The sequence below is a fragment of the Canis lupus genome, chromosome 21 (assembly GCF_011100685.1).
Source record: "Canis lupus familiaris isolate Mischka breed German Shepherd chromosome 21, alternate assembly UU_Cfam_GSD_1.0, whole genome shotgun sequence".
Classification (NCBI taxonomy): domain Eukaryota; kingdom Metazoa; phylum Chordata; class Mammalia; order Carnivora; family Canidae; genus Canis; species Canis lupus.
In genome coordinates this window covers 37,708,111-37,730,945 of record NC_049242.1, presented here as the reverse complement: position 1 = coordinate 37,730,945, position 22,835 = coordinate 37,708,111, and the positions used below count along the sequence as shown (strand labels likewise).

At 43.3% G+C, this 22,835-nt stretch overlaps 1 protein-coding gene across 3 annotated transcripts in view; it reads left to right on the top strand.

Annotated features, from left to right (window-relative positions):
• Positions 1 to 4,995: 4,995 nt before the first annotated feature.
• The window catches only part of RRAS2 (RAS related 2), an 81,635-nt gene continuing 63,795 nt past the window's right edge, over positions 4,996 to 22,835 (top strand). Inside the window, exon 1 of one of the 3 annotated variants that reach the window (XM_038569114.1) lies at positions 4,996 to 5,014. In XM_038569114.1, coding sequence (XP_038425042.1) covers positions 5,012 to 5,014 — 3 coding nt within the window. In that variant the 5' untranslated portion in view covers positions 4,996 to 5,011. Of the gene's footprint in view, positions 5,015 to 11,279; positions 11,431 to 12,276; positions 12,398 to 22,835 lie in introns of those variants that run through there. The other 2 variants (XM_038569111.1, XM_038569112.1) reach the window with 2 other exon arrangements.

Sequence of the window (22,835 nt, the reverse complement as noted above, 5' to 3'; positions counted from 1 at the left end):
TCAGTGACCTGCCCTAAACCTTTCAGGTCGTCAGTGGTGCGGATGGGAGTTGACATCAGGTTTTCTTACTTCAAAACCCATGCTTTATTTATTGTACCTGTGTGTCCTTTGGACAAACTTTTATCTTTTGAATGGGAGAAAACAGACCAGCCACTTAACCTCTCAGTTTTTTGATCTATAAAACAAAGAGTAGTGAACATCTGTTGTTTGTGTCTCCTCAGCATCTTCTCTCTCGTCTTCTGAGAGCATCAAAACGATCAACTGGGAATTTGTTAGAAATGCCAATTCATGGGCTTTCCCCATGTCTACTGAATCAGAAACTCCTGGGCTGGGCCGCAGCATCTGTGTTTTCACAAGTCCTCCAGGTGATTCTGATTCATGCTGAAGGTTGAGAAACAGTGGCTTGGGGAAAGAAATGGAGCCACCCTGCTAACCTCAGGGGAAACCTTGCTTAAGACAAGAGCCATGTAGAACAAGCCCAGCTGAGAGATACAGAGAGTGAAAAAGTACTAAAGAGACCATTGGAGTCTCTGAGTCTGGTCCAGCTTGAAGTTAGATCAACAGCTGTACCATTTAGTTACATGAACCAATAAGTTCTTCTTCTTCTTCTTTTTTTTTTTTTAGATTTTATTTGAGAGAGAAGGGGGAGAGAGAGATAGTGCACGAGCATGAGTGAGCATGCACACAGGAGAAGGGGGAGGGGCAGAGGGGGATGTGGACTCCCCTCAGAGCAGGGAGCCTAACACAAGACCAAGACCTGTAGACCATGACCCGAGCCCAAGGCAGGCACTTCACTGACTGAGCCACCCAGATGCCCAATAAGTGCTTTTTAAAAACAAAAAGATGTTATTTATTTATTCATGAGAGACATGGAGAAAGAGAGAGGCAGAGACACAGGCAGAGGGAGAAGCAGGCTCTATGCAGGGAGCCTCATGTGGGACTCGATCCCCGGTCTCCAGGATCATGCCTTGGGCTGAAGGCAGGCGCTCAACCACTGAGCCACCCAGGCCTCCTCCAATAAATGCTTTTTATTTCAGTTTGAGTTGAGTTTCTGTCACTGGCAACCAAACAAATCCTGTTAAGGGGAACGTTTATTCCTCCTAAGTTCCAAGTGGAGAGATTCTCTGCAAGCATTGGTTTTCAAAGTGTGGTACCAGGATAGGTAGCATCAGGTCACCATGGAGCTTTTTAAAAAACACAGTTTATCAGACTCTACGCTGGTACCTACCCAGTAAGGGTCCTGGGGGTGGAGCCTGGCAATCTGTGTTGGAATAAGTCCTCTTGGTGATTTGGATGCCCACTAAAATTTGAAAATCATTAGAGTGAGACTCCTTAACGACTCCTTCCCCGCCTCTTATTCATTCTTCTCCATGAAGATGGTATGCATTATCAGAGGTCAGCGGGATAATCTGGGCATGCTCAATTTGACTCTTCCCTTTGTTCTCTTTGGCAGCCTGTCTGATTGAAGGGGGCCGTTATTCTGTGTTCCTGTATGTGCCACAAGCTGTACAGAGGCAGATCCCCAGAAGAGGAGCCCTGCAGTTTGTCCAGCCTTGCCTGTAACTCGGCAGTAAGTTTATTCTGGGAACAGTGTAGGCAAGCCCATTTGGCCTCACATCTAAGCCATGTTCTCTGGTGTAGCTCTTATCAGTAATAAAGCTGACACTTTTTTATCTCCATCTGTTGGTTTTCTGTGTCCTGTTTCTCACTTGGTTCAAAACTTGGGTGAGGAAGGGGGCTATTATTTATTGGGCCCCCTAATGCCCAACACTGAATGATATGGTGGCGGGTGTGTGGGTAGAGGATCTCTCAGGTGCCTTCCCTTCTTACATTTAGGGCATTGTATCTCAGGCTGTCTCTCCAGTGCTCCTGAGTGCCCGGTGAAGAAAACCTTGTTTGTTCTCACTAGACCACTGGTGTTGCACCTGCAGGAGACAGAAGTATCCTGTGGCTCATGGGGCACAGGAGGGAAGATTGCAATCACAAAGCATTTCCTTTCAGTTGTCTCCTCAAACAGTGCAAATTCTGTGGGGCAGGAATTGGGCCTAGAAATGACTGCATTTTGAAAAGCCTCCTAGGAGTTGTCTATCTTGCCTAATTGTCAGGTTCTACCAGCGGTCTAACCTCAATCCATCTGGCTGCGTTTGAATTTGTGTCCTTCTGTTCTGGAGGCTAGGGTGGTCTTAGCTTATCATTCCAAAGGGAGGACTTCCATTTTCTCTCTTCCACACTCTTGGTTTTTTGCGAGTTCCTCACAAAGCTTTAAGACAGTCGTGGTCATGGTCCTGATAAGGGATGTGGATTACAGAGAGGCAGGCAGTGTGAAGCTCTATAATCTAGGCCTGGGTGCTACAGAAAGCTTGATTTTTCAGGGCTCAGTCCCCCTATAGCTGCAGGCACGACTCTCTTCAGAAAGCTGCTGTATGAAAGGAAGGGACAAAGAGGACATCATAGTTCAACCTGAGTGATACAGGATGACATAAATATTTTCTATATGTTGAACCAGATTCTTGTTCCTCCTGGAATAGTTAATTCTCCTAGATTATCTAACTAACACTAAATTTTCCATAGTTAGATTATATCTGTACAAGCTTGGCTCCTGCTTTGCTCATATCATTAAAAAATGTTCATAAACAGGGTTGCTTGGGTGGCTCATTTGGTTGAGCATCTGACTCTTGGTTTTGGCTGAGGTCTGGATTTTGGGGTAGTGAGATCAAGTTTGGGATTCTCTCTCTTTCCCTCTGTTCCTCCTCCGCCTTACACACTCTTTCTCATAAATAAATAAATAAATAAATAAATAAATAAATATCTTTAAAAATTTGTTAGTAAGCATGACTTCATATTTTTTCTGACTTAAAAAAAGATTGGATTTCATTAAAATAAAAAAAAATTGTGCATCAAAAGACAGTATCAAGGAGTGAAAAGCCACAAAACACGAGACTACATTTGCAAATCACCTATCTAATAAGAGTTTGCTATTCAGAATATAAAAAAGAACTCCTACGATTCAACAATAAAAAGACAAACAGCTCACTTAAAAAATAGGCAAAGGACTTGAATAGACATATATCCAAAGAAGATGTACAAATGGCAAATAAGCATATGAAAATATGCTCAACATCATTAGTCATTAGGAAAATGCAAATCAAAACTACAATGAATCGCAACTTCAACCCAGTGGGATGACCTGATTCAAAAATGGAAAATAAAAAGTGTTGATGAAGACGTGGAAAAATTAGAAACCTTCCACATTGCTGGTGGGAATTAAAATGGTGTAGCTGTTGTGTAAAGCAGTTTGGCAGTTCCTCAAAAGATTAAACATACAATTACCATTTGATCCAGTGATTTTAATCCTAGGCATATACCCAAAAGATTTGAAAACAAGAACTCAGATATTTGTGTATGAATGTTCATAGCAGTATCATTCACAATAGCCAAAAGATGGAAATTATCCAAATTTTCCTCAACAGATGAATGGATATACAAATTGTGGTATGTCTATACAATGGGATACTATTTAGCCAATAAAAGGAAGGAATCATGACTACATGCTGCAACATAAAGGAACCTTGAAACATTATGCTAAACAAAATAAACCAGACACCAAACTGTTATATGATTCCACTTACAGGAAATGTTTAGAATAGGAAAAATCATAGAGACAGAAAGTAGACTAGAGGTTACCAGGGGCTGGGGGTAGGAGAGAATGGGAATTGCCAAAAAGAAGAGAGAGAGAGAGAGAGAGAGAGAGAGAAAGAATGAAATGCAGGAAAACGAAAATTAGGAAATAAAACTCTCCTGTGATCTCACTACCTAGGATAACTGAATATCCTACTGACCTTTCTTTCTTTTCATCTATTCATAATGATTAAGTACAAAAGCTTTGGGCTACTTGTAGGTTCAAATATGCGTGCTGCCATTTACCAGCTATATGACATCTCTGTGCTTCAATATTTTTATAAAATACAAATAATAATAGAACCCACTTCAGATGGTTGAATTGTGGATTACATTGGATAATAGGTTTTAAGTGATTAGCACAAAGCCAGGCTCCTTTTAAGTGCTCAGTAAATGGTAGCTGTTATGTCTATATTTTATATTTTCATATATACTGATTTGTATCCTGTTCTTTCTCATTGTCCCATACAGCTACAAATTATTTTTAATGCCAAATAGTATTCTTTTTCTCCCCCAAAGATTTGTATTTATTCATGAGAGACACACAGAGAGAGGCAGAGACACAGGCAGAGGGAGAAGCAGGCCCCCTGCAGGGAGCCCGATGTGGGACTCGATCCCTGGACTCTGGGATCACGCCCTGAGCCACAGGCAGACAGATGCTCAATCCCTGAGCCACCCAGGCGCCCCCAAATAGTATTCTATTCATATTGTAGCATCATTTATTTAACTGAGTCTCTGTTGTTGAATATTTAAGTGGTTTTGATTTTTCAGTATGTAAAAGAGATGCAGTGGTAGACATTCTTGCTTGGTTCTTCCTGGCAGCTGTGGCTGAGAGGGGCATGACTTTGACCCTGCTCCATCTCCTAGGCTCTGGGGTTCCCAAGACAGTACGCTATGCTGAGTCAGGCCCTAAGCTGGGAGACAGAATCTGAGCTCCAGTCATGCTCGGCTCTATCTCTAGGCAGTGCTGGGGACTGCTCTTTTCCACCTGGGCCATTGCTTCCCCTACCTTTCAGATGAGAGCTTTCATAGGAATGATCTCAGGGTGCTTTTTCTGCTCTCAGTCTCTGATTCTCAGACAATCCTCCACTAAGGTACAGACTCCTCCGGCTCTGTTGTGGCCTTCCTCAGGGCTGCGTGTGCCCACGCTTCAGCGTGTTTCAGTTTCTATTCTTAGCAGTGTGATCTTTAAACAAGGAATAGATTTGTGCATCTGTCTCATCTCAGATGCATGCAGCTCCTGCTGGGCTGTTTCATTCTCTACCAGCCATTCATTCACATTAGAAGCAGTGGCCCATTAAGGAAATAAGTGGATGGTGCTCTTCCATCAACCATGGTAAGAACTGAACGCTCTCTGATCCGGGGTTTGGCCCTCTTTGGTTATCAGGCCTGGGCTGTGTCTGACTCAGCTATAGATGAGGTCATGGGGATCTTCGTTTCAGCAGTACCTCCTTCCCCACTCCACCCCTAGATCCTTTCTCTGGGTTGGGCCAGGGATGGTATTTGGGCAATGGTGGTTTTTAGAGATGGTGAGTCACCAGCATTCCAGATGAGAAGGTCATTGTTTGTTCTGAAATAGAGTGGACATGGATGACTCTCCTCTCCTCTAAGCATTTTCAGTTGTGGAGGTATCTCATGGTTACTTTGGATATTTCAATATTCGACTTCCAAATCTTGGTCTGCAATCTTACTTATCAAGATGGGTTGGGGGTGGGTGAGCCCAGGTTCTTCATTTTAAGACAATACAGGTGATTCAGATGTGCAACCTAGTTGGAGGGCATTGGCAGATAGTAGTAGGATTTGCAAACACTTGAAGCTCATAGAGGCCAGGCAGGTAACATCAATTGGATGGGGTGCAATATGACTGCTGGTGAGTCTGAAGAATAGGAATACCCTTTCTCAAGGGTAGCCTGTACTTACCTGTACCCAGTTGTCATGTGATAACATTGACCTGGTGTTGCTAGATGTTTCATTTAACTTTTTTAAAAGATCTTATTTATTTATTCATGAGACACAAAGAGAGAGACAGAGCGAGAGAGAGAGAGAGAGAGGCAGAGACACAGGAAGAGGGAGAAGCAGGCTTCATGAAGGGAGCCTGATGTGGGACTTGATCCCTGGACTCCAGGATCATGCCCTGGGCTGAAGGCAGGCACCAAATGATGGGCCACCCAGGGATCCCCCATTTCATTTAATTTTATTGGGAAGAGTTAGAAATCCAGAATTGTTTGTGAAATACTCTATTTTACAATACTGATAACTCAATTAAATATTGGTAATTCAATTAAAAAATTGAATTATGTACCAGAACACATCTGTTGGCCAAATCAAGCCTTGAATCTGCCTGTTGAAGTTTCTTGACAACCCTTTAGCCAGACAGTCACTCAACTGAGGCCAAAATGATGCATTGAACAGTTCTCTTGACTGGTAGCATTACACCATCTCTGTGCTGTGAGGCTCTGCGGGGTTTGAGATAATACCCAGCTTGGCATGAGGTAAAGTGCTCTAAGCAGGGGAGTCAGAAGACTCCTGTTAACAACATGCTGGGTGACGCTGGGAAAGAAATTCTTTCCCTAGTCACAGGATTTCTTTCGGCAAGGTAAGGGGGAATGATCTCTACCATTCCTTCCAAGTTTGTAGGTCATTCTTCTTGTAAAGATTTACATACCTATTTTATTCCAGCTACTTGAGGAGCAAATTTATCACATTAAGGTGAAAATTCATCTTTATTTGGCTCGAATGACAACTAGTTCTTTCTTTCCCATATTCTCCTGTGCCATCAGTGATTTGTTTTTGTAGAGGTTTCTTTTTGTGTAGGCTTTTGGGGTATTTTCTAAGGGCAAGAAAACATTTTGGAATAGAAGTCTGGGTGGAGTTGAACCTATAAGCTTCTTGCTGAACACTTGACTTTGAGTCCAATAATATTCATAATAAAAAGGAAGAGAGTTGATACAGGGGACATCTTGAAGCAAAAAGATGTTTCCTTGACAGTTCAGATAAAATCCTGCAATTGAATCTTTTCTCCTCATAGTTTTATTAGGATTTAATTCATATACCATAACAGCCACTTTAAAAAGTGTATAATTCAATGGTTTTTAGTCTATTTACAGAATTGTGCGACCATCATCACTGTCTAATCTCAGAATATTTTCTTATCTCCAGGACGAAACCCCATACCCATTATGGGTCACTCAGCATTTTCCCCTCAGTCCTGACAACCATTAATCCACTTTCTGCCTTTATTGATTTTCTTCCTTTGAACCTTTCATATAAATGGAATTATATAATATGTGACCTTTTGTAACTGGCTTCTTTCAGTTAGCATGATGTTTTTATGGTTCATCCATGTTGTAGTGTGTATCAGTTACCTCATCCATTTTTATTGCCAAATAAAATTCTGTTGTATGAATATACTACATTTTGTTTACCCACTCATCAGTTGATGGGACAATTGGTTATTTCTACTCTTTGGCTATAATGAACATGCTGCCATGAACTTGCATGGGTCCGTTTCTGAGCAGGGACCCTGATGCCGTACTCGACCCCAGGACCCTGAGATCATGACCTGAGCCGAAGGCAGATGCTTAACTAACTGAGCCACTCAGGCACTCCCTCATTGTAGTTTTTATCCCACAATTGAATCTGTTCCTGATTGCCCTGACCTAGACCATATACCCACCCTCCAGCTAATTACTGTGGCCAATGGAGGTTGATAATCCTAAGTGAATAAGAGTGAACCCCTGGAGCTGGTGGTAGGTGCCATTCATAAACTAAAGGGGAAATCCGGAGATACTATTTGAAAGGTAGGAGAAATAGATGGGTGGGAGGCAATCGGCCCATGTTGTCTATAGGATGAGTTTGCTTGCTTGGTTTCAGGAATTGTCCTACACACAGGGATCGTAGTGGTACAGAATAGGAAGGAAAGAAAATCTTGGTCAGGATTCAGGCATAGAAGCAGCTCACAATAGGTGATTGAAATAGATTCTACTGAAAATGGGCTGGTACTTCAGAAGGCAAGGAGCATAAGGAGGACATTTTGGTCATCTTCTTGGTCCTGAAAGTTTATGGGAAATTTTAGGGCTTGGCAGACATTGAGAGACATTTGTGGGAAGACTAACTGGCTCTTTCTCACACTTCTTTGAGATGGGCTCCTCTTTCCTTTCTTTCTCCTTTTCCCCCCTTCTTTTCACATCGACGCTAATACCTGTCGCTGAGGCCTTTCCGGATATTATTGCTGTGTAACAAATATTTTGCTCCCCCTCTCAAAAAATGGGGACTTAACACAACCATTTTATTCCATACTAAAAAAGATCAAAAGAGTTTGGCGGCTAAATGCAATGCTTGACCCTGGGCTGGATTCTGTGCTAGGGGAGAAAAACATTATTGGATCAACTGACAAAATTGGAATATCAATGTAGATTAGATGAAAATATTCCTATCAATATTAAATTTACTAAAGTTGGCAACTGTGCTACGGTTATATGAGATAATACCCCTATTCTTAGGGAACAAACACTGAACTACTTAGGGGCAAATGGCCATAATGTCTGTAACTTACCCTTAAATGGTTTAAAAAATTCATTTTTATATTTGGGTTACATATATATATATATATAATATAAACTTATATATGTATTATATATATGTATTTCATATATATATATGAAAGAAATAGGGGAGAATGATAAAGGAAATGGGGTAAAATGCTCACAATAGTGGAATTTGGGTAAAGGCGGTATATGGGGGATCCCTGGGTGGCGCAGCGGTTTGGCGCCTGCCTTTGGCCCAGGGCGCGATCCTGGAGACCGGGGATCGGATCCCAGGTCGGGCTCCCGGTGCATGGAGCCTGCTTCTCCCTCTGCCTGTGTCTTTGCCTCTCTCTCTCTCTGTATGACTATCATAAATAAATAAAAAAAATTAAAAAAATATTAAAAAAAAGGCGGTATATATGGGTATACTTTATACTTTACAGATATTTCCAAATGAAGGATTGGGAGAAGCACAGCCAGTTTACTACTTTATTTTGCTCATGATTTTGTGGATCAGGAAGGGCTGGCCTGGGCAGCTCTTGCTTGGGGTCTCTCAGGCAGCTGCAGTCAGATGCCAGCAGGGACTGCCATCATCTGAAGGCTCAACAGAGTTGGGTATCCAAGCCGTGTCCCATGGCTGGCAGTTGATGCTGGGGGTCTGGTGGGAGCTCAGTTGTACCTCTGCACTGCATGCTTACGTGTGGCCTCACTAGCATGGGGGCTTTGGGGTAGCCAAATTTCTTACTTTGTTTCTCCCAGAGTGAGAATCCCAGAGTGAGAATCTCCCAGCCGTGAGAGGCTGCACGGCTCTCTGCCCTAGCCGTGGAAGTTACACCGCACCTCTCTGCATTCTATTGGTCCTAAGCGAGTCGCTAGGTAGTGCCCAAGAACTTGCAGTCGTGTTCCAAAGCTGCCATAAATGCTTACTGCATGCCAGGCACTGCTCTCTGTGCTTTGTAGGTATTCACTCATTTGATTCTTACTGAAAAATCAAAAACAAAACCAAAAAACCACAACTCCTTATGATAGGTAGTCCTACTGTCCTTAGAGAAAACTTGAGGCACAGAGGTTTGGTTCTCAACATCACACCATTAGTGGAAGAGCTAGGATTTGAATCCAGACAGTCTGGCCACAGGGCCTATGGCTTTATCTATTACCCTCTACATAGAGCTGTGATTCCTGCTACATTTGGTTAAAATGCCATACACATAAAATCACTTAAAAAAAAAAGATTTATGTCTTTGAGAGAGAGAGAACTAGAGGGAGGGTTAGAGGGACAGGAAGAGAGAATGGCAAGCAGACTCCCTGCTGAGCATGCAGCCAAAGGCGGGGCTCCATCCCGGGACCCTGAGATCAGGGCCTGAGCAGAAACCAAGAGTTGGAGGCTTAACTGGCTTAAGCCAGGTGCCCCCATAATCCCTTTTCACTCGCAATCACTGAATCCCTTTTCACTCACAATCACTGGCGTGCAAACTTCCCCAATACACTCAAAATCACATGACATAATTCTTATCTTCTCAGCTTTGACTTTTGCACATGCAGTTTCCTTTCCCTGGAATACTTATAATTATTCACCTATTATTGACTTTATTATATTATGATTTATTCTATTATTTATTCTTCAGAACTTTTAGGAAGCCTTTCTTGACCACCCGACTCTGGGGTGAATGCTTCTGTTACGGGCACACATGCTGCATGGCGCTTACTAGTTACAGCGCTTATCGTTATGCCTTATCGGTTTGTTGTCTGGCTGTCTCCCCGTGGGACGCTAAGCCCCCTGAGGGCAGGGACACCGTGTTGCTTAGGAAAGCGTCTCCAGCACGGAGTACACCCAGTGCCCTGTATGGAGCGGGGACATAGTGACAAACCGACCTCCCTCTTACACTCCTCCAGACGGCGACCACATATTTCTCGCACGCAAATACAGCCACTAGCACACTCTCTGGACACCTACAAAACACCTGTCCCATTCACTCTTGTCCATGCACTGTCCATCGCTGTGACTTATTCCCCAGGCTCAGTCTCTGTCACGTTCCTCACACACCCTCAACACACACAACACTGTGACACAGCTCTGATCCTCAGTCACTGTCACACGCTGTTTTTCACACAATCACGGTCACCATCTGTAGTCTTCAAACAGGGTATTGACTCTCCTACAGAAGAGGAGTTAAGATGCCAACAGTTGTGTTTTTCACATACGCCTTCAGATACTGTATTTTTTCATCCACATAATCCTTGACAGTCCCTGACGTTACACAGTTATGGTTACACACTGTGTCCTACCCACTCCCACTGGACGCCGACTCGCCCCGCACACGCGCACACATGCGCGCGCACACACATGCATGCGCACACATACGCGCATCCTCTATGCACACACACGCGCGCGCGGACACGCACACGCACACTCACACACGCGCACACACACGCACACCCTCCACATGCACACACGCACGCACACAGGAGCACACACACACGCATCCTCTATGCGCACACACACGCACACACACGGGTGCACACACACGCGGACACACACGCGCGTACTCACAGACACGCACACACACACGCACACACACGCGCGCGCGCACACTCAGTCCCGGGATCCCAGGGGTCCGGGCGCGGGGGTCTGCGGCGCCCGAACCTCACTGCCGCGCTCACACCGGCTCCCGGCTCGCCCCGGCTGGGGGCCAGGGACGCGGGGGGCGGGCTCCGCCCGGGGGTCAGCGCCCCGCCCGCCCCTCCCTCCCGCCCCGCCCGCCCCGCCCCGCCGCCCGCCCCGCCCCTCATGCATATGCAGCGGCGCCGCCCGGCAGCCCGGCCCCCAGACGGCCATTTGTCGCGGCGCTGGAGGCAGCGATCGGCAGGCGCTGCGGAGACGTGCGCACGAGCGCGCCCCGGCCGCCGCCGCCGCCGGCCCCGGTGCCCCCGCCTCGCCGCGCCTCGGGCGGGACCCGGCCAGCCGGGGCGCCGCGCTGCAGCCCGGAGCGGCCCCCGCCCCCGCCCCCGGAGCCCCGCCGCCCGCCGCCGCCGCCGCCGCCGCCCCCGCCCCCGCCCGCAGCCCCGGCCGCACGCGTCCCCGAGCCGGGCCTAGGGCGGGCGGGCTCGGCGGGTGCCCATGGCCGCGGCCGGCTGGCGGGACGGCTCCGGCCAGGAGAAGTACCGGCTCGTGGTGGTCGGCGGAGGCGGCGTGGGCAAGTCGGCGCTCACCATCCAGTTCATCCAGGTGCCTGGCGCGGGCCTACCTGTGGCCGGGCGGGCGGGGGCGCGGGGGCGCGGGGGGCGGCGGCCCGGCTCTGCCCTCCCCTGCCCTGCCCTGCCCTCCCCGGCCCCCCCTGTCCCCGGCCCCCTGCCCCCTGCCCCCTGCCCGCGGCCGCCGGCGCGGCGCCCTGCTCGGCGCCCCGGGAGCCGGGCTTCCCAGGAATGTGTCCGGGAGGGCGGGGCTGGCGGCTGCGGAGCGCGGACCCACCTTATCGCTCGGGGGAGGCCGTGCGGCCGCGTCGGGCTTCCTGCCGGGCGGGGCTCGGGGCTCGGGGCTCGGGGCTCGCGGCTCGCGGCTCGGGGAGCAGGGGTGGGGCGGGGTGCGCGGCCCCTCGGCCCGGGCCCGCCGCCTGCAGGGTCGCGGCGGCCGCTGGGCTGCGCGTGGCCCGCGGCCGGGTCCCTGTCGGCGCTCGCGGCCCGGGGCTGCCCGCTCGGGGCGGTGCGTGGGCTCCTCTTTGTGTGCGCGCGTGTCTGCGGCGGGAGCTCTTAGGGGTCGCGCCCGGGGGACTTGGGGGCTTCGAGGAACTTAGGGACGCTCCCCGATAGCGGGGAGACCCCCTTTCCCGGGGATTCCCGGTGCCTCCCGGTGCCTCCCTGCTTCGGGCTCGGCCGAGGTGAAGTTTGGGCTGCGCTGGGTGACGAGCGCCCGGGGCGTGCCCTCCGCCTGGCTTCCAGCTCCCCGCTCCCCCGCGCCCAGCTCCTGCGGTTGCTGGAGGCGAGAGTCAGGGTGCGGGGGTGGGGGTGGCGGTGGGGGTGGGGGTGGGGGGCGGCAAAGGAAAGGGAGGCGGAGTTCTTTATTCTTAGGATCTGCTCCTGTTGAAGAGGTGTCAGTGGTCTTCTTCGGGGGTTTTAAGAAAATGAGAAACCCAGATGGTTGTCTCTCTGCTTTTGTCGACCTAAAAGGTGTGGCATATGCTGGAAGAGAACCAAGGGTATGAAGGATACACCCCCCCCCACCCCCACCACCACCCGGTATAACAGGCAACAAAGATAGTCTTAAGATGTCAAGAGGACCGTGAAGATGCTCTGGTGGAGAATTAATTCCCGGTTTCCGTCTCATCCATTTGTCCTCAGCGGCTTATTTCATTTCGCTCAAGGTTTGCAGTGACATTCAGAGGCGAAATACTGTTAACAGAAACGCGACTGCTGGTTACCTTTCGTGTTGACTGAATGAGCAGTAATCGCTGTGATGCTGCTTCAAGGCGTTTAAGAACTGCTGTAGCCTTTGTGTCCAGGAAGAGATGATGTTTATGTAATGAGCACTTACAGTACGGTCATTAAGTGGGTTAAAAAGAATCACACTGAGTAAGAGGGGAGAAATAAGAAAATTCTTATTTCTAGGAATAAGAGCATTGTATACAAGTTTAGCAGGCTGCGGAATCAGGGATGTTGTCATGTTGCTATTTCCCCAGGGCCGAGAGAGACTTTAACTGATGGCAAAGCAAAGACAATTTATAGCTTAACCTTTATTAGGAGGCTGTAGTTGAGGGGCTGGCAGTGGTGGTGAGGAGTGAGAGGAGAATCCTGGGTTCTGCTGTTAGGAGAGTTGTCACCTGAAAAGGTAAACTACACAAACGTAGGTCCTTTGTGGAGAGGGACCGTCTGAATGTATTTGAATCTGTTAAGGTATTGAGGTATCGGAACCTTTTGCTTTTTTTTTGCGAAATAGTTTTAGAGGCTGTTAAGATAATAATAGCAATTGCTGTTTTTAAAAATGATTCTCCAGAATTCATTTGTTAAAGAAACACCTCCTTTATGGAGAGTACCCTACTAGACGATATAAAAGAAGTAAAGGAAGCGTGAATGGATGAGAAACACATGTATATGTATACACAGAAAAAGTGAGCTTGAGTCTGTCTTGCTCTATCATTTATTGGTTGTGAGAACACTGCCAGGATATTCAGCTTCCTTGAAGTCCTCAGTTTAATCATCAGTAAAATGGATAGGATCACACACTGTAATCCTTTAAAGTATGGGAATGTTCTTAGCACTGTCACATAGTATGTACCCGGTTAATGATGGCTATGAGTAGAAGGGTCTATGTGTATAATTCTGTAACACATTTAAATACAGAGGGAGTTCGGAATTGGGGAAAAGTCAGTTTGGGAAGAATTGATAAAGTACTGCGTAGGCTTGGCGGTGGGGAGAGAGAATGCATCTTATGTGAGTATGGGGGAGTTCTATGCTAGTTTGGAGAAAGAAGGCTGGCAAGGAGGGGAGCGAGAGAGGCAGAGGAGTTGGAGCCAGTAAAAGGGAGGGATATGGGCTCTGATGCCTTTCTGGAGAGATAGGAGCCAGTCCACCTGGATGGAGTCTCAACTTTGCCACTTGCTGCATGTATAATCTTGGACAAATTACTTCACCTCTCGATACCTCAATATTCCTCATCTGTAGTCTGGGGAACTACAAAGTACCACATACCCTTGTGGTGAGAAGTAAATGAGTTAACCTGCGTCGAGGCGTAAAACAATGCCTAGTGCATAATAAGTCTACAGACAGTATTGTTGTTATATTAATCTTATATTATGGAGCTAAAGTGACTATTTATCATCTACACTTAATCGAGCCACTATTTATTGTCTGACTCTTGGGAAATTAAAATTCATTCTGTGATTGTCTAGCAGTAGTAACTGGAGGGAAAGGAGAAGGCAGGAGGATAATAATCTTAAGTGGAAGTCAGTTCTCTTTGTAGATCAGGATGACACAAATTGGTTTTATTTACTTTTTAAGTCTTCTGAAATATGACACTTTTTAGTCTTCAGTATGTATTTTTCTATTCTATGATCTTGAGCAGAAAAAAATACAAGTTGGGGAATGGAAAATTTAAAAACAACTTTGTCTTTTAGCCTTGCCTTTCTTTGACCTTAGGTACACTTGTGACCTATGCATATGAAGAACTGCAAGATAGGAAATTAAGGCAATAATTACTTGACATGCCTTCTCCTCCTTAAAAATGAATTTGGCAGATCATAAAATGTATAAAAATGTAAAATATGTGGAGTTAATGTTTCTGCTCATAGTTTTTTGAGAATGTTTTAAGTTTTGTTGGTAAATAGAATACCTAAATGATGAGTAAACTGTAGATAGGAAATGATCTTAACATTGTATAAAATGGAGAGAGTTTTGCATATCTGGATTCTAGGTCTCCCTACTCAGGTGATGCTGGGGAATCTCTTAATCTCCCTTAATCTTTTCAAAGCTTTAGTTTTTTTGTCCATAAAATGTTGAGTTTGGCTGAACAAATCTGCGCCTTTGAAATTCTAAGGTTCTTTCTTACATAGTTAACTAGCTGTGTGTCTTCAGGCAAGTTTCTTGGGTTCTCCAAGCTTGAGTTTCCCTGTATGAAAAGGAAGACTAATAGTAATAGCTAGCACCTTTAGGGTTTTTGGAATAAATACAGGAATGCATGCAAACCATTCGGCACAGTGCCTTCTGCAGAATAATTAATAATAATTGTTACCTGGTTTTATTTGCTGCTCTTATGTTACTTCTGTATCTTGTTCTTCCAAAACAAAATTTGTAATTTCTTCATTTTTCTTTGACATATAATCTGGTCTATTAAGTTTTTAATTCCTGGCACCGTGGTGCCCCCCCCCCCCCCCCGCCCCCCGTCCCTCCCCCCCCAAACTCAGATTCCCCTCTTCACATGGTGTGGTATTTAGGTGATGAATGTTGATCCTGTTTTGAGTTGGGGAAACTTCGTTTTATCAGTTGCAAGTTGATTTTATAAAATGATGGAGTAATTATTGGGGTTTTGGGTTAATGCTTTACCTGCTAACTCTCAAAAGAGAGCATACACATGTTTTACAGAATTAGAGGGAGGAATTTCCCAGCTTCTAGTCTTTGTTTAGCATCCTGACTTTTTACCTGAGCAGTTTGTCAGATTTTGAGCTGTGTAGGGGGTAGTTGATTGCTCACGTGTTGTTTTAGTCAGTCTTACAACCTGTTAGTCTAGACCTGACTCAGACATTGCTTTTTACCCAGAAGTTTTGTTTTTGTTTTTGTTTTTTTTGCTGCTGAATGCTTTTTCATTGCCTTTTACTGAGGCAGAGATCCTAGAAGAGATTCCAAGACTCCACATATTTATGATATAGTTAATTGATCCATGTGTGAAGGGTGGGAGTTTAGGTCTTGGAATTGCTGCTCTACTGCAAGGTCTTGAAGACCATCTCTGCCATGAGAAGTCACTTAAAATAACTCGTGTCTGAATTTCAAACTATAGACTTATCTTTTGTGTGCAAACTTACTGTTTTACATTTTCAGAGTAGTTTACAAATGAGTTCTTAGTAGTGAAAAATAAGGCACCTCTCCCTATGGGGGTACTTATTAGAGATTGCCTTGTTTTGGTAAACACCTGAAATGGGTCCGCTAGCAATTCCTGCATAGAAATGGTAGGCATGCAAGGAGGAGATGGCCACTTTCTTCAGAGGAGAAGCAGAAGGAAATTCTAACCTAGGGTCTCTTAAACCTCATTCTAATGTGTGTGTGTCTCCTTTTTGGGATGGGGAAAGTTGCAGGAGTGTAGTGGGGACATTTCTGTTGAGTAGGTCAAGAATCCTGTTTTTCCCCTTGTTATAATATCATTAAAAGGCAAAGTGATGATGACAGGCAGCCACCTACTGGAATGAGATTCTTAATTTACCTGTGAGGCTGAAATGTGGGTCTCTCCCAAACTTTGACGTGAAAGTAGTCGGTAATTTGGTTAGGAAATAAATTGGCAACTTTAAAAGGGTGGGGGGATGGGGTGGGAAAGGAGACTTTTTAAAAGCAGTATTGTTTTTAAATTTTTAATGATTCCTTTTTTTCTTTTTCTTTTTTTGAGGGGGCAGGGACAGAGTGAGAGGGAGAGAGAGAATCTCAAGTGGACTCCCCACTGAGCTCAGAGCCAGTCTCAGGGATTGATCTCATGACCCTGAGATTGTGACCTAAGCCAAAATCAAGAATTGAATGCTAAACTGACTGAGCCACCCAGGCACCCCTAAAGATTCCTTTTTCAAAGTAAAATTGACCTCGTAAAATTGAAACAGATTTTGTGATGCCACATGAACCAACCTTCCTTTGTTCCTTCCAGGAAAAATAGAAGTGTCTTTAGAGTATTAGCTCTATTGTGCTTGCCTTACTGGAAAAGTAAGAATGAGTAAATGATTTTCACTCTGTTGGCAAACATTGTGGAGTTAATAGTGAATCTTCTTGCAAGGCCTTGATCTTGAATTACTTTGGGTGAAGCTGCTGAGTCTGTGTTTGGGTTTGAAACTTAGTTTAAAGTAATGTCCTTGGTAGGCCTTTAATTTATTTCTACTTTGCAAAAAGGAATGACACTCAGGCTTTTATAAAAAAGACCAAGATTTATACACTCACTTATTTTCTGTGTGGTTCTGAAAAAAAAACCCAAGTATAAGGTGTCTAAAATTATGTTTTTAGAGACAGAACAAGTTCCTGTTGCCTTATAAATTATATTTTCTTTTTAGTAATTTATAAAAGCAATGTGATTGTTTATTGGTTACATAGCATTATTAAATCGTAGTTTAATTAAAACTATTAGAGTCACAGAATTTTTTGTTTGGATATATTTAATATTGCCCACCAACTTGTCACCTCATATGTTGATGTTTTTTCTAGGAATAAGAGCATTGTATACAAGTAAGTACATGTTCAGTACTGCAAGTATAGCTATAAATGTCAAAGTAACATCCAATGTGCTTTTTAAAAAAACTTTACTCACATTTTCCAAATGCTAACATTTTACCATGTTTGTTTTATCCCTTCCCTTATCTATGCTGTTTTTTTTAAATCATTTGAGTGTAAGTTGAAGACAATGACCCCTTATTTTTAAGTCCCTCTGTGTATATTTCCTAAACACAAGAGCATTTTCTTACATAAACATAGTCTATAACCAGAGACAGAAATTAACATTGATATATTACTAATATATACAGAGCTTTTTTTCAGATTTTGCTGGTGTCCCAATAATGTGCTTTATAGGAAGAGAAAAATCTCAGGTTATATGCCCTCATTCCATTTCCATGTCTTCTTTATTTTGGAGTAGTTCTTTAGTCTTTATGTTTTAGTAGGACATTGACATTTTTTGAAGAGTGTAAGTTATTTGTAGATTTCCCTCAATTTGAGTTTGTTTCCTTATGGTTAAATTCAGGTTACGCATTTTGGGGGCAGGAATAACAGAAATAATGAGTTGTTCTTAGTGTACTATATCAGGAGACATAAAATGATGTAGATTTGAGTGGTGTGTTTATCTTTTGACTCAGTAATCCCAAATCTAGGAATTTATCCTGCAAGTATACTTCCAACAGTATGAAAATCACAGGAACAAGGCCATAGCAATGTTTGTAATTAAAAAAATTAGAAACAATTTACAGAAGAGGAGAGGGATTGAATAAAATACGCTACATCTACCCAGTGGAGCATTATGTACCTTTTAAAAAATAAAGATCTCTATGAATTGATGTGAAGTGCTTTCTAGGATAAATTGTTAATGAAAAAGAGTGCAAAAGTATCTATAATGTGCACTATTCTACCTTTTGTGTAAGAAGGAAGGGGAAATAAGAAAATATGCATGTATTTTCAGCTCTGACTGGATAAATTAGAGATTAATGCGATTATTGGTTAGCCATAGGGAGTGGGTAGGAATGAGGGGGAAGGAGTAGAGGGAATGGGGTTGGTGACCTTTCTGAGGATACTTTCTGACTTTTGAACCATGTTTAATGTTTCACATACTCAGTCCATAAACAGCAGATACCAGTACCAATCAAGTGATGAAGAAAAAACACCCTAAGGTGGAACACAAATAAATGAACTAAACCTTATTTCAAATGAGGAACATAACCACACTGAAGGGGGGAAAGAAAAAACTAACTTTTGAACTGGATGTTTGGACTATGTCCTCAGGATAGAGACAAAAAGAACTTGAAACAAACGTTGAACTCCAGTGAATAAGCTTTGTGTGTGTGTGTATTTGTTTGTGTCACAGAGGCATGGATTTTCAATTCTGAAATGATTTTCTATACCAGGATTAAGCAGATAAGTAAATACATTTGGAAAATGGGAGCCAACTTTCTCACTGTTTGTTCTCACCGTGGAAAGGGGGAAAATTAGCATCAACTCTGATGCTTGATTGGAGTTGAGGATATTGGCATAAATTCGTGGTTTAAAAATTATAGATGCAGAAATTGATGCATGTGAATACATATATACACATCTGTGCATCTTTTTTCCAGCTCTAAGAGTGCATAGAAACATTGACTCCCCCATAAGCAATGAAAAAAACTAGTGCCAGATCTGATGTCGTCTGGCGGGAGGGAGGGGATGGTAGGGGAGGGGGGAGGGAGGTGAGGTCGGGTAGGGATGGAGTCGGGATGGAGCTGTTGGGTGATTTGGCGTTTACGTTTGTGACGGGATGTCTTCTAGTGTCGTGGATTCGGATTTCGTCCTGCTTCCTGCTTCCGTCTTCCTTCTTCTTTTTTCTTCTTTCTTTCTTCTTTCGTTCTTTCTTTCTGTTCTTTCTTCTTTCTTTCTCTTCTTTTTCTTTCTTTCTTTCTTTCTTTCTTTCTTTCTTTCTTTCTTTCTTTCTTTCTTTTTCTTTCGATTTTATTTATTCATGAGAGACACACAGAGAGAGGCAGAGACAAAGGCAGAGGGAGAAGCAGGTTCCCTGAGGGGAGTCTTATGTGGGACTCTATCCCAGGACCTGGGAATCATGACTTGAACCATGAATCACGACCTGAACCGGAAGCTCAACCACTGAGCCACACTGGCATCCCTTGGATCTTGGTTTCTAAATACCATTCTTTATTAACAGGAACCTCAGAGAAATGACTGATCCCAGAGCTAGGGCAGGGAAATCTAGAAGATGAGCTTGGAGCATCGTGTAGTGCGTGAAAGTAAGGAAGTGCTCAAAAGACTAAATGATGGTGATGTGTCAGAGAGACACAACCAACGCAGAAGGACTCCCGTTGGCTAACTCTGGGACAGTATGACCAAATAATTATAGTATTTGATTACTATTCATAAAGTAGGAATCTATGAATCCATAAGGATAAATAAATAAATGAAGAAGGGAGGGAAGTTCTTCCTTAAGGTAGAATTCTAACTAATAAACTTAGAGGAAGTGGTGGAATTAGGAAATCACTATTTGACAGTCAGAACAATTGATTTGAGTCAGAATCATAAATAGTTGTTAAAGCTAGTGGATTTGAGGGTAGCTGGATATTAACATAGTCTTGAAGTATCTGCCCATGAGATACTATTATCGAGGGGAAAATAGTAACCACTGCGGGGAAACCTGGCTGATAGCACCTTGACCAAGTGATCAAAACTAATGCTTCTGATACTGCTTTTGATAATGATAATAAGCAGTTTGTTTTACTCAGTTATGTCAACAAAATCTGGTTTTCTTAATCAATCTAGCTAGGCACTGAGTGAAATTAAGCTTAAAGAAACCAAGTTGAGGCAAAAAGGGGACCAACTCTGTTTCTGTTTGAGAAAATTTCTGCCACGTATTTTCTAGCCACGTTTCTTTCAAGGGAAAAGTTGAAAAATTTAAGTCACTACTGATTTTGGCCATGATCTTTAGCATAATGACCTCCTTTTGCACTAATCTTGTATTTTGAAATATATATATAATATATATATATATTTTTCTGTGTTCAGTGGTAGATTTGGGTGGTAGATTTTCTCTCTCTTCCTCTCTCTCTTTTTACAACTTAGATGTACCTTAAAATTATTCATAATCTTAGGGCACCTGGCTGGCTCACTTAGTTGGTTAAGCATGGGGCTCCCTGCTCGGTGGAGAGTCTGCTTTTCTCTGTCTGTCCCTGCTCATGCTCTCTCTCTCTCTCTCTCTCTCACACACACACATAAATAAAATCTTTAAAAAATTATCATAGGGGCGCCTAGGTGGCTCAGTTGGTTAAGTGTCTGTCTTCGGCTCCGGTCATGATCCCAGGGTCCTGGGAATGAGCCCCATGTCGGGCTCCCTGCTTAGGGGGGAGTCGGCTGCTCCCTCTTCTGCCTCCTTCCTGGCTTGTGTGCACCCTTGCTCGCTCTCTTTTAAATAAATCTTTAAAAAAATTATTCATAATCTTAAACATATTTTAATTAGAACATCAGAATAATAGTGTTTTATTCCCAGTTATGGGAAATAGGGAATTTAGCAGTTTCGTTTGCTGTTTCTCCCATCTCTTTCATAAATTTAGTGTCCATAGGCAACCAAAAATGTGTATTGCAGTGTTTTTAAAAGATTGTTTTTTTGTCTGTTGCATTTTATTTGCTATTATAATAGTAAATAATGTATTAATCCCTTTCTTATGAAGGGTTATTGCTTTTATTCACCATTTGTATCATTCTAACTGGTTTCAGTGCTTACAAGTAGTCTTTATCAAGTTAGTTTTTATTTTGAATTATGACTTAGAGAATTCTTTCAAGTGCTTTTTACTGAAAAGATACCTAAGATAATATTTACTTTTTCATGATAAATTTGGCTGGATAAATTATTGGGCTCCAACATTTTTGTATTAAAACAATGGAGGTATATCTTATTTGGCTAGCTAGCCTCAAGTTTCCATTCTGCAGGAATAACTTATTTTTTACTTGCGTGCTTGTAGCCTTCTCTTGTCATTGGAAATGGAAACATTTATCAGGGTATATGTAGAACTTTTTCCCTGGGAAATTGAAACCCTCTCCGATCTGGGAAGGTTTTCTTCTCCATTTTTGTATTAATTTTCTCTGTCATTTATGAAATACTTATTATTTATGCATTGATTCTCTGAAATCATACCAGATTGTGTTAATAGCAAAAGGATAAGCAAAAAGATAGTCTCCATCTAGAAAATTTGTCAAATTTCCCTTCTGTATCACTGATGAAGTTTTCTGTATGTGAAATCTAATTACTGTCTCAAACAGATTTAATGCCCTTGATATCTTAGTCTGATATTAACCAGTGATAATGTTCTCTTGTTTTTCCTTAATGCCACAAGGCTATTTTCTAAAGTTTGCTACTGTTTAAGGAAACAACTCTTTCCAGGGGAGGAGTTTCTTCTTATGTGGTAGGATAGTTTTGTTTTTTTAAGATTTAAACATTGTATTTATTCATGAGAGACACAGAGAAGCAGAGACATTAGGCAGAGGGAGAAGCAGGCTCCCTACGGGGGAGCCTGATCAGGACTGGATCTCAGGGCCCCGGGATCACGACCTGAGCCAAAGGCAGACACCCAACCACTGAGCCACCCAGGCGCCCTGGTATTGAATGTTTTAAAAATGTTGATTTTAGCTGTTCCTAGTGTTGGAGGTAAAGAACTGACCATCTTTTAGAATAACCATGGGGCAATTTGGATTTAAAAATTTTTTTTATTTGACAGAATAAGAGAGCACTAGCAGGGACATTGAGAGAGGGAGAAGCAGGCTCCCTATAGAGAGCAGGAGACCGATTTGGGACTCGATCCCAGGAGACTGGGATCATGACCTGAGCTGGAGGCAGGTGCTTAACTGACTGAGCCGTCCAGGTGCCCATCTTGGGGGCACTTTGAGTCCTAATCTTTTTTGATGTTGAAGGGCAGTTTGATACTAGGGAGCTATAATTTTTGGAGTGTCAGCAAGATTTCAACAAATGTGAAATTCTATTAAACCCACTAAGGCATTCAGTCAATTTTGAAGTTTTGGCTGAGGGGTATAATTTTGGAGAATTAGAAATGATTAAAAGGGATAGTTTTTAAATTTATTTACCCTTCAAGAGCCACTGACGAAGCTGGGAAGGCAGTGAGAGTGTGTGTGTGTGTGTGCGCGCATGCACACACATGCTGTAAAATGAAGATGAAGACAAAGGTTTTCTTGCTGTAAGTATAGAAATTGGAATGGCTTAGAAGCAAAAGAAGTCCTTTCTTCAGTATGTGTGTGTTTGTGTGTGTGTCTGTAATCTGAAATATGCTTATTTTATATTGTGTATAGATGTCTATGATTTCACACATAAACTTTTTTTTTGTTGTGCTTCTTAAATTTTAGAATTCAAATTCAATTAACGTATAATGTATGATTAGTTTCAGAGATAGTGATCAGTGATTCATCAGTCTTACATAATACAGTGCACATTATATCACGTGCCCTCCTTAATCTCCATCACCCAGTTATCCCATCTCTCCATCTCCCTCCCCTCTAGCAACTTTCAGTATTGTGCTTTTTTAAAAAATGAGATTAATTGCCATCTATTTTTCACAATAGTACTTAGGTAATTTATATGTTATAATGTATATTTTTAATGGTATTTTAAAGAATTTTTGTGTGTGGTTTTCCAGAGTATTTACAGTATCCTTAATGATTTGTAGAAAGGAATTATAGCACTGATTTTTGCATTATTTTCTTTGG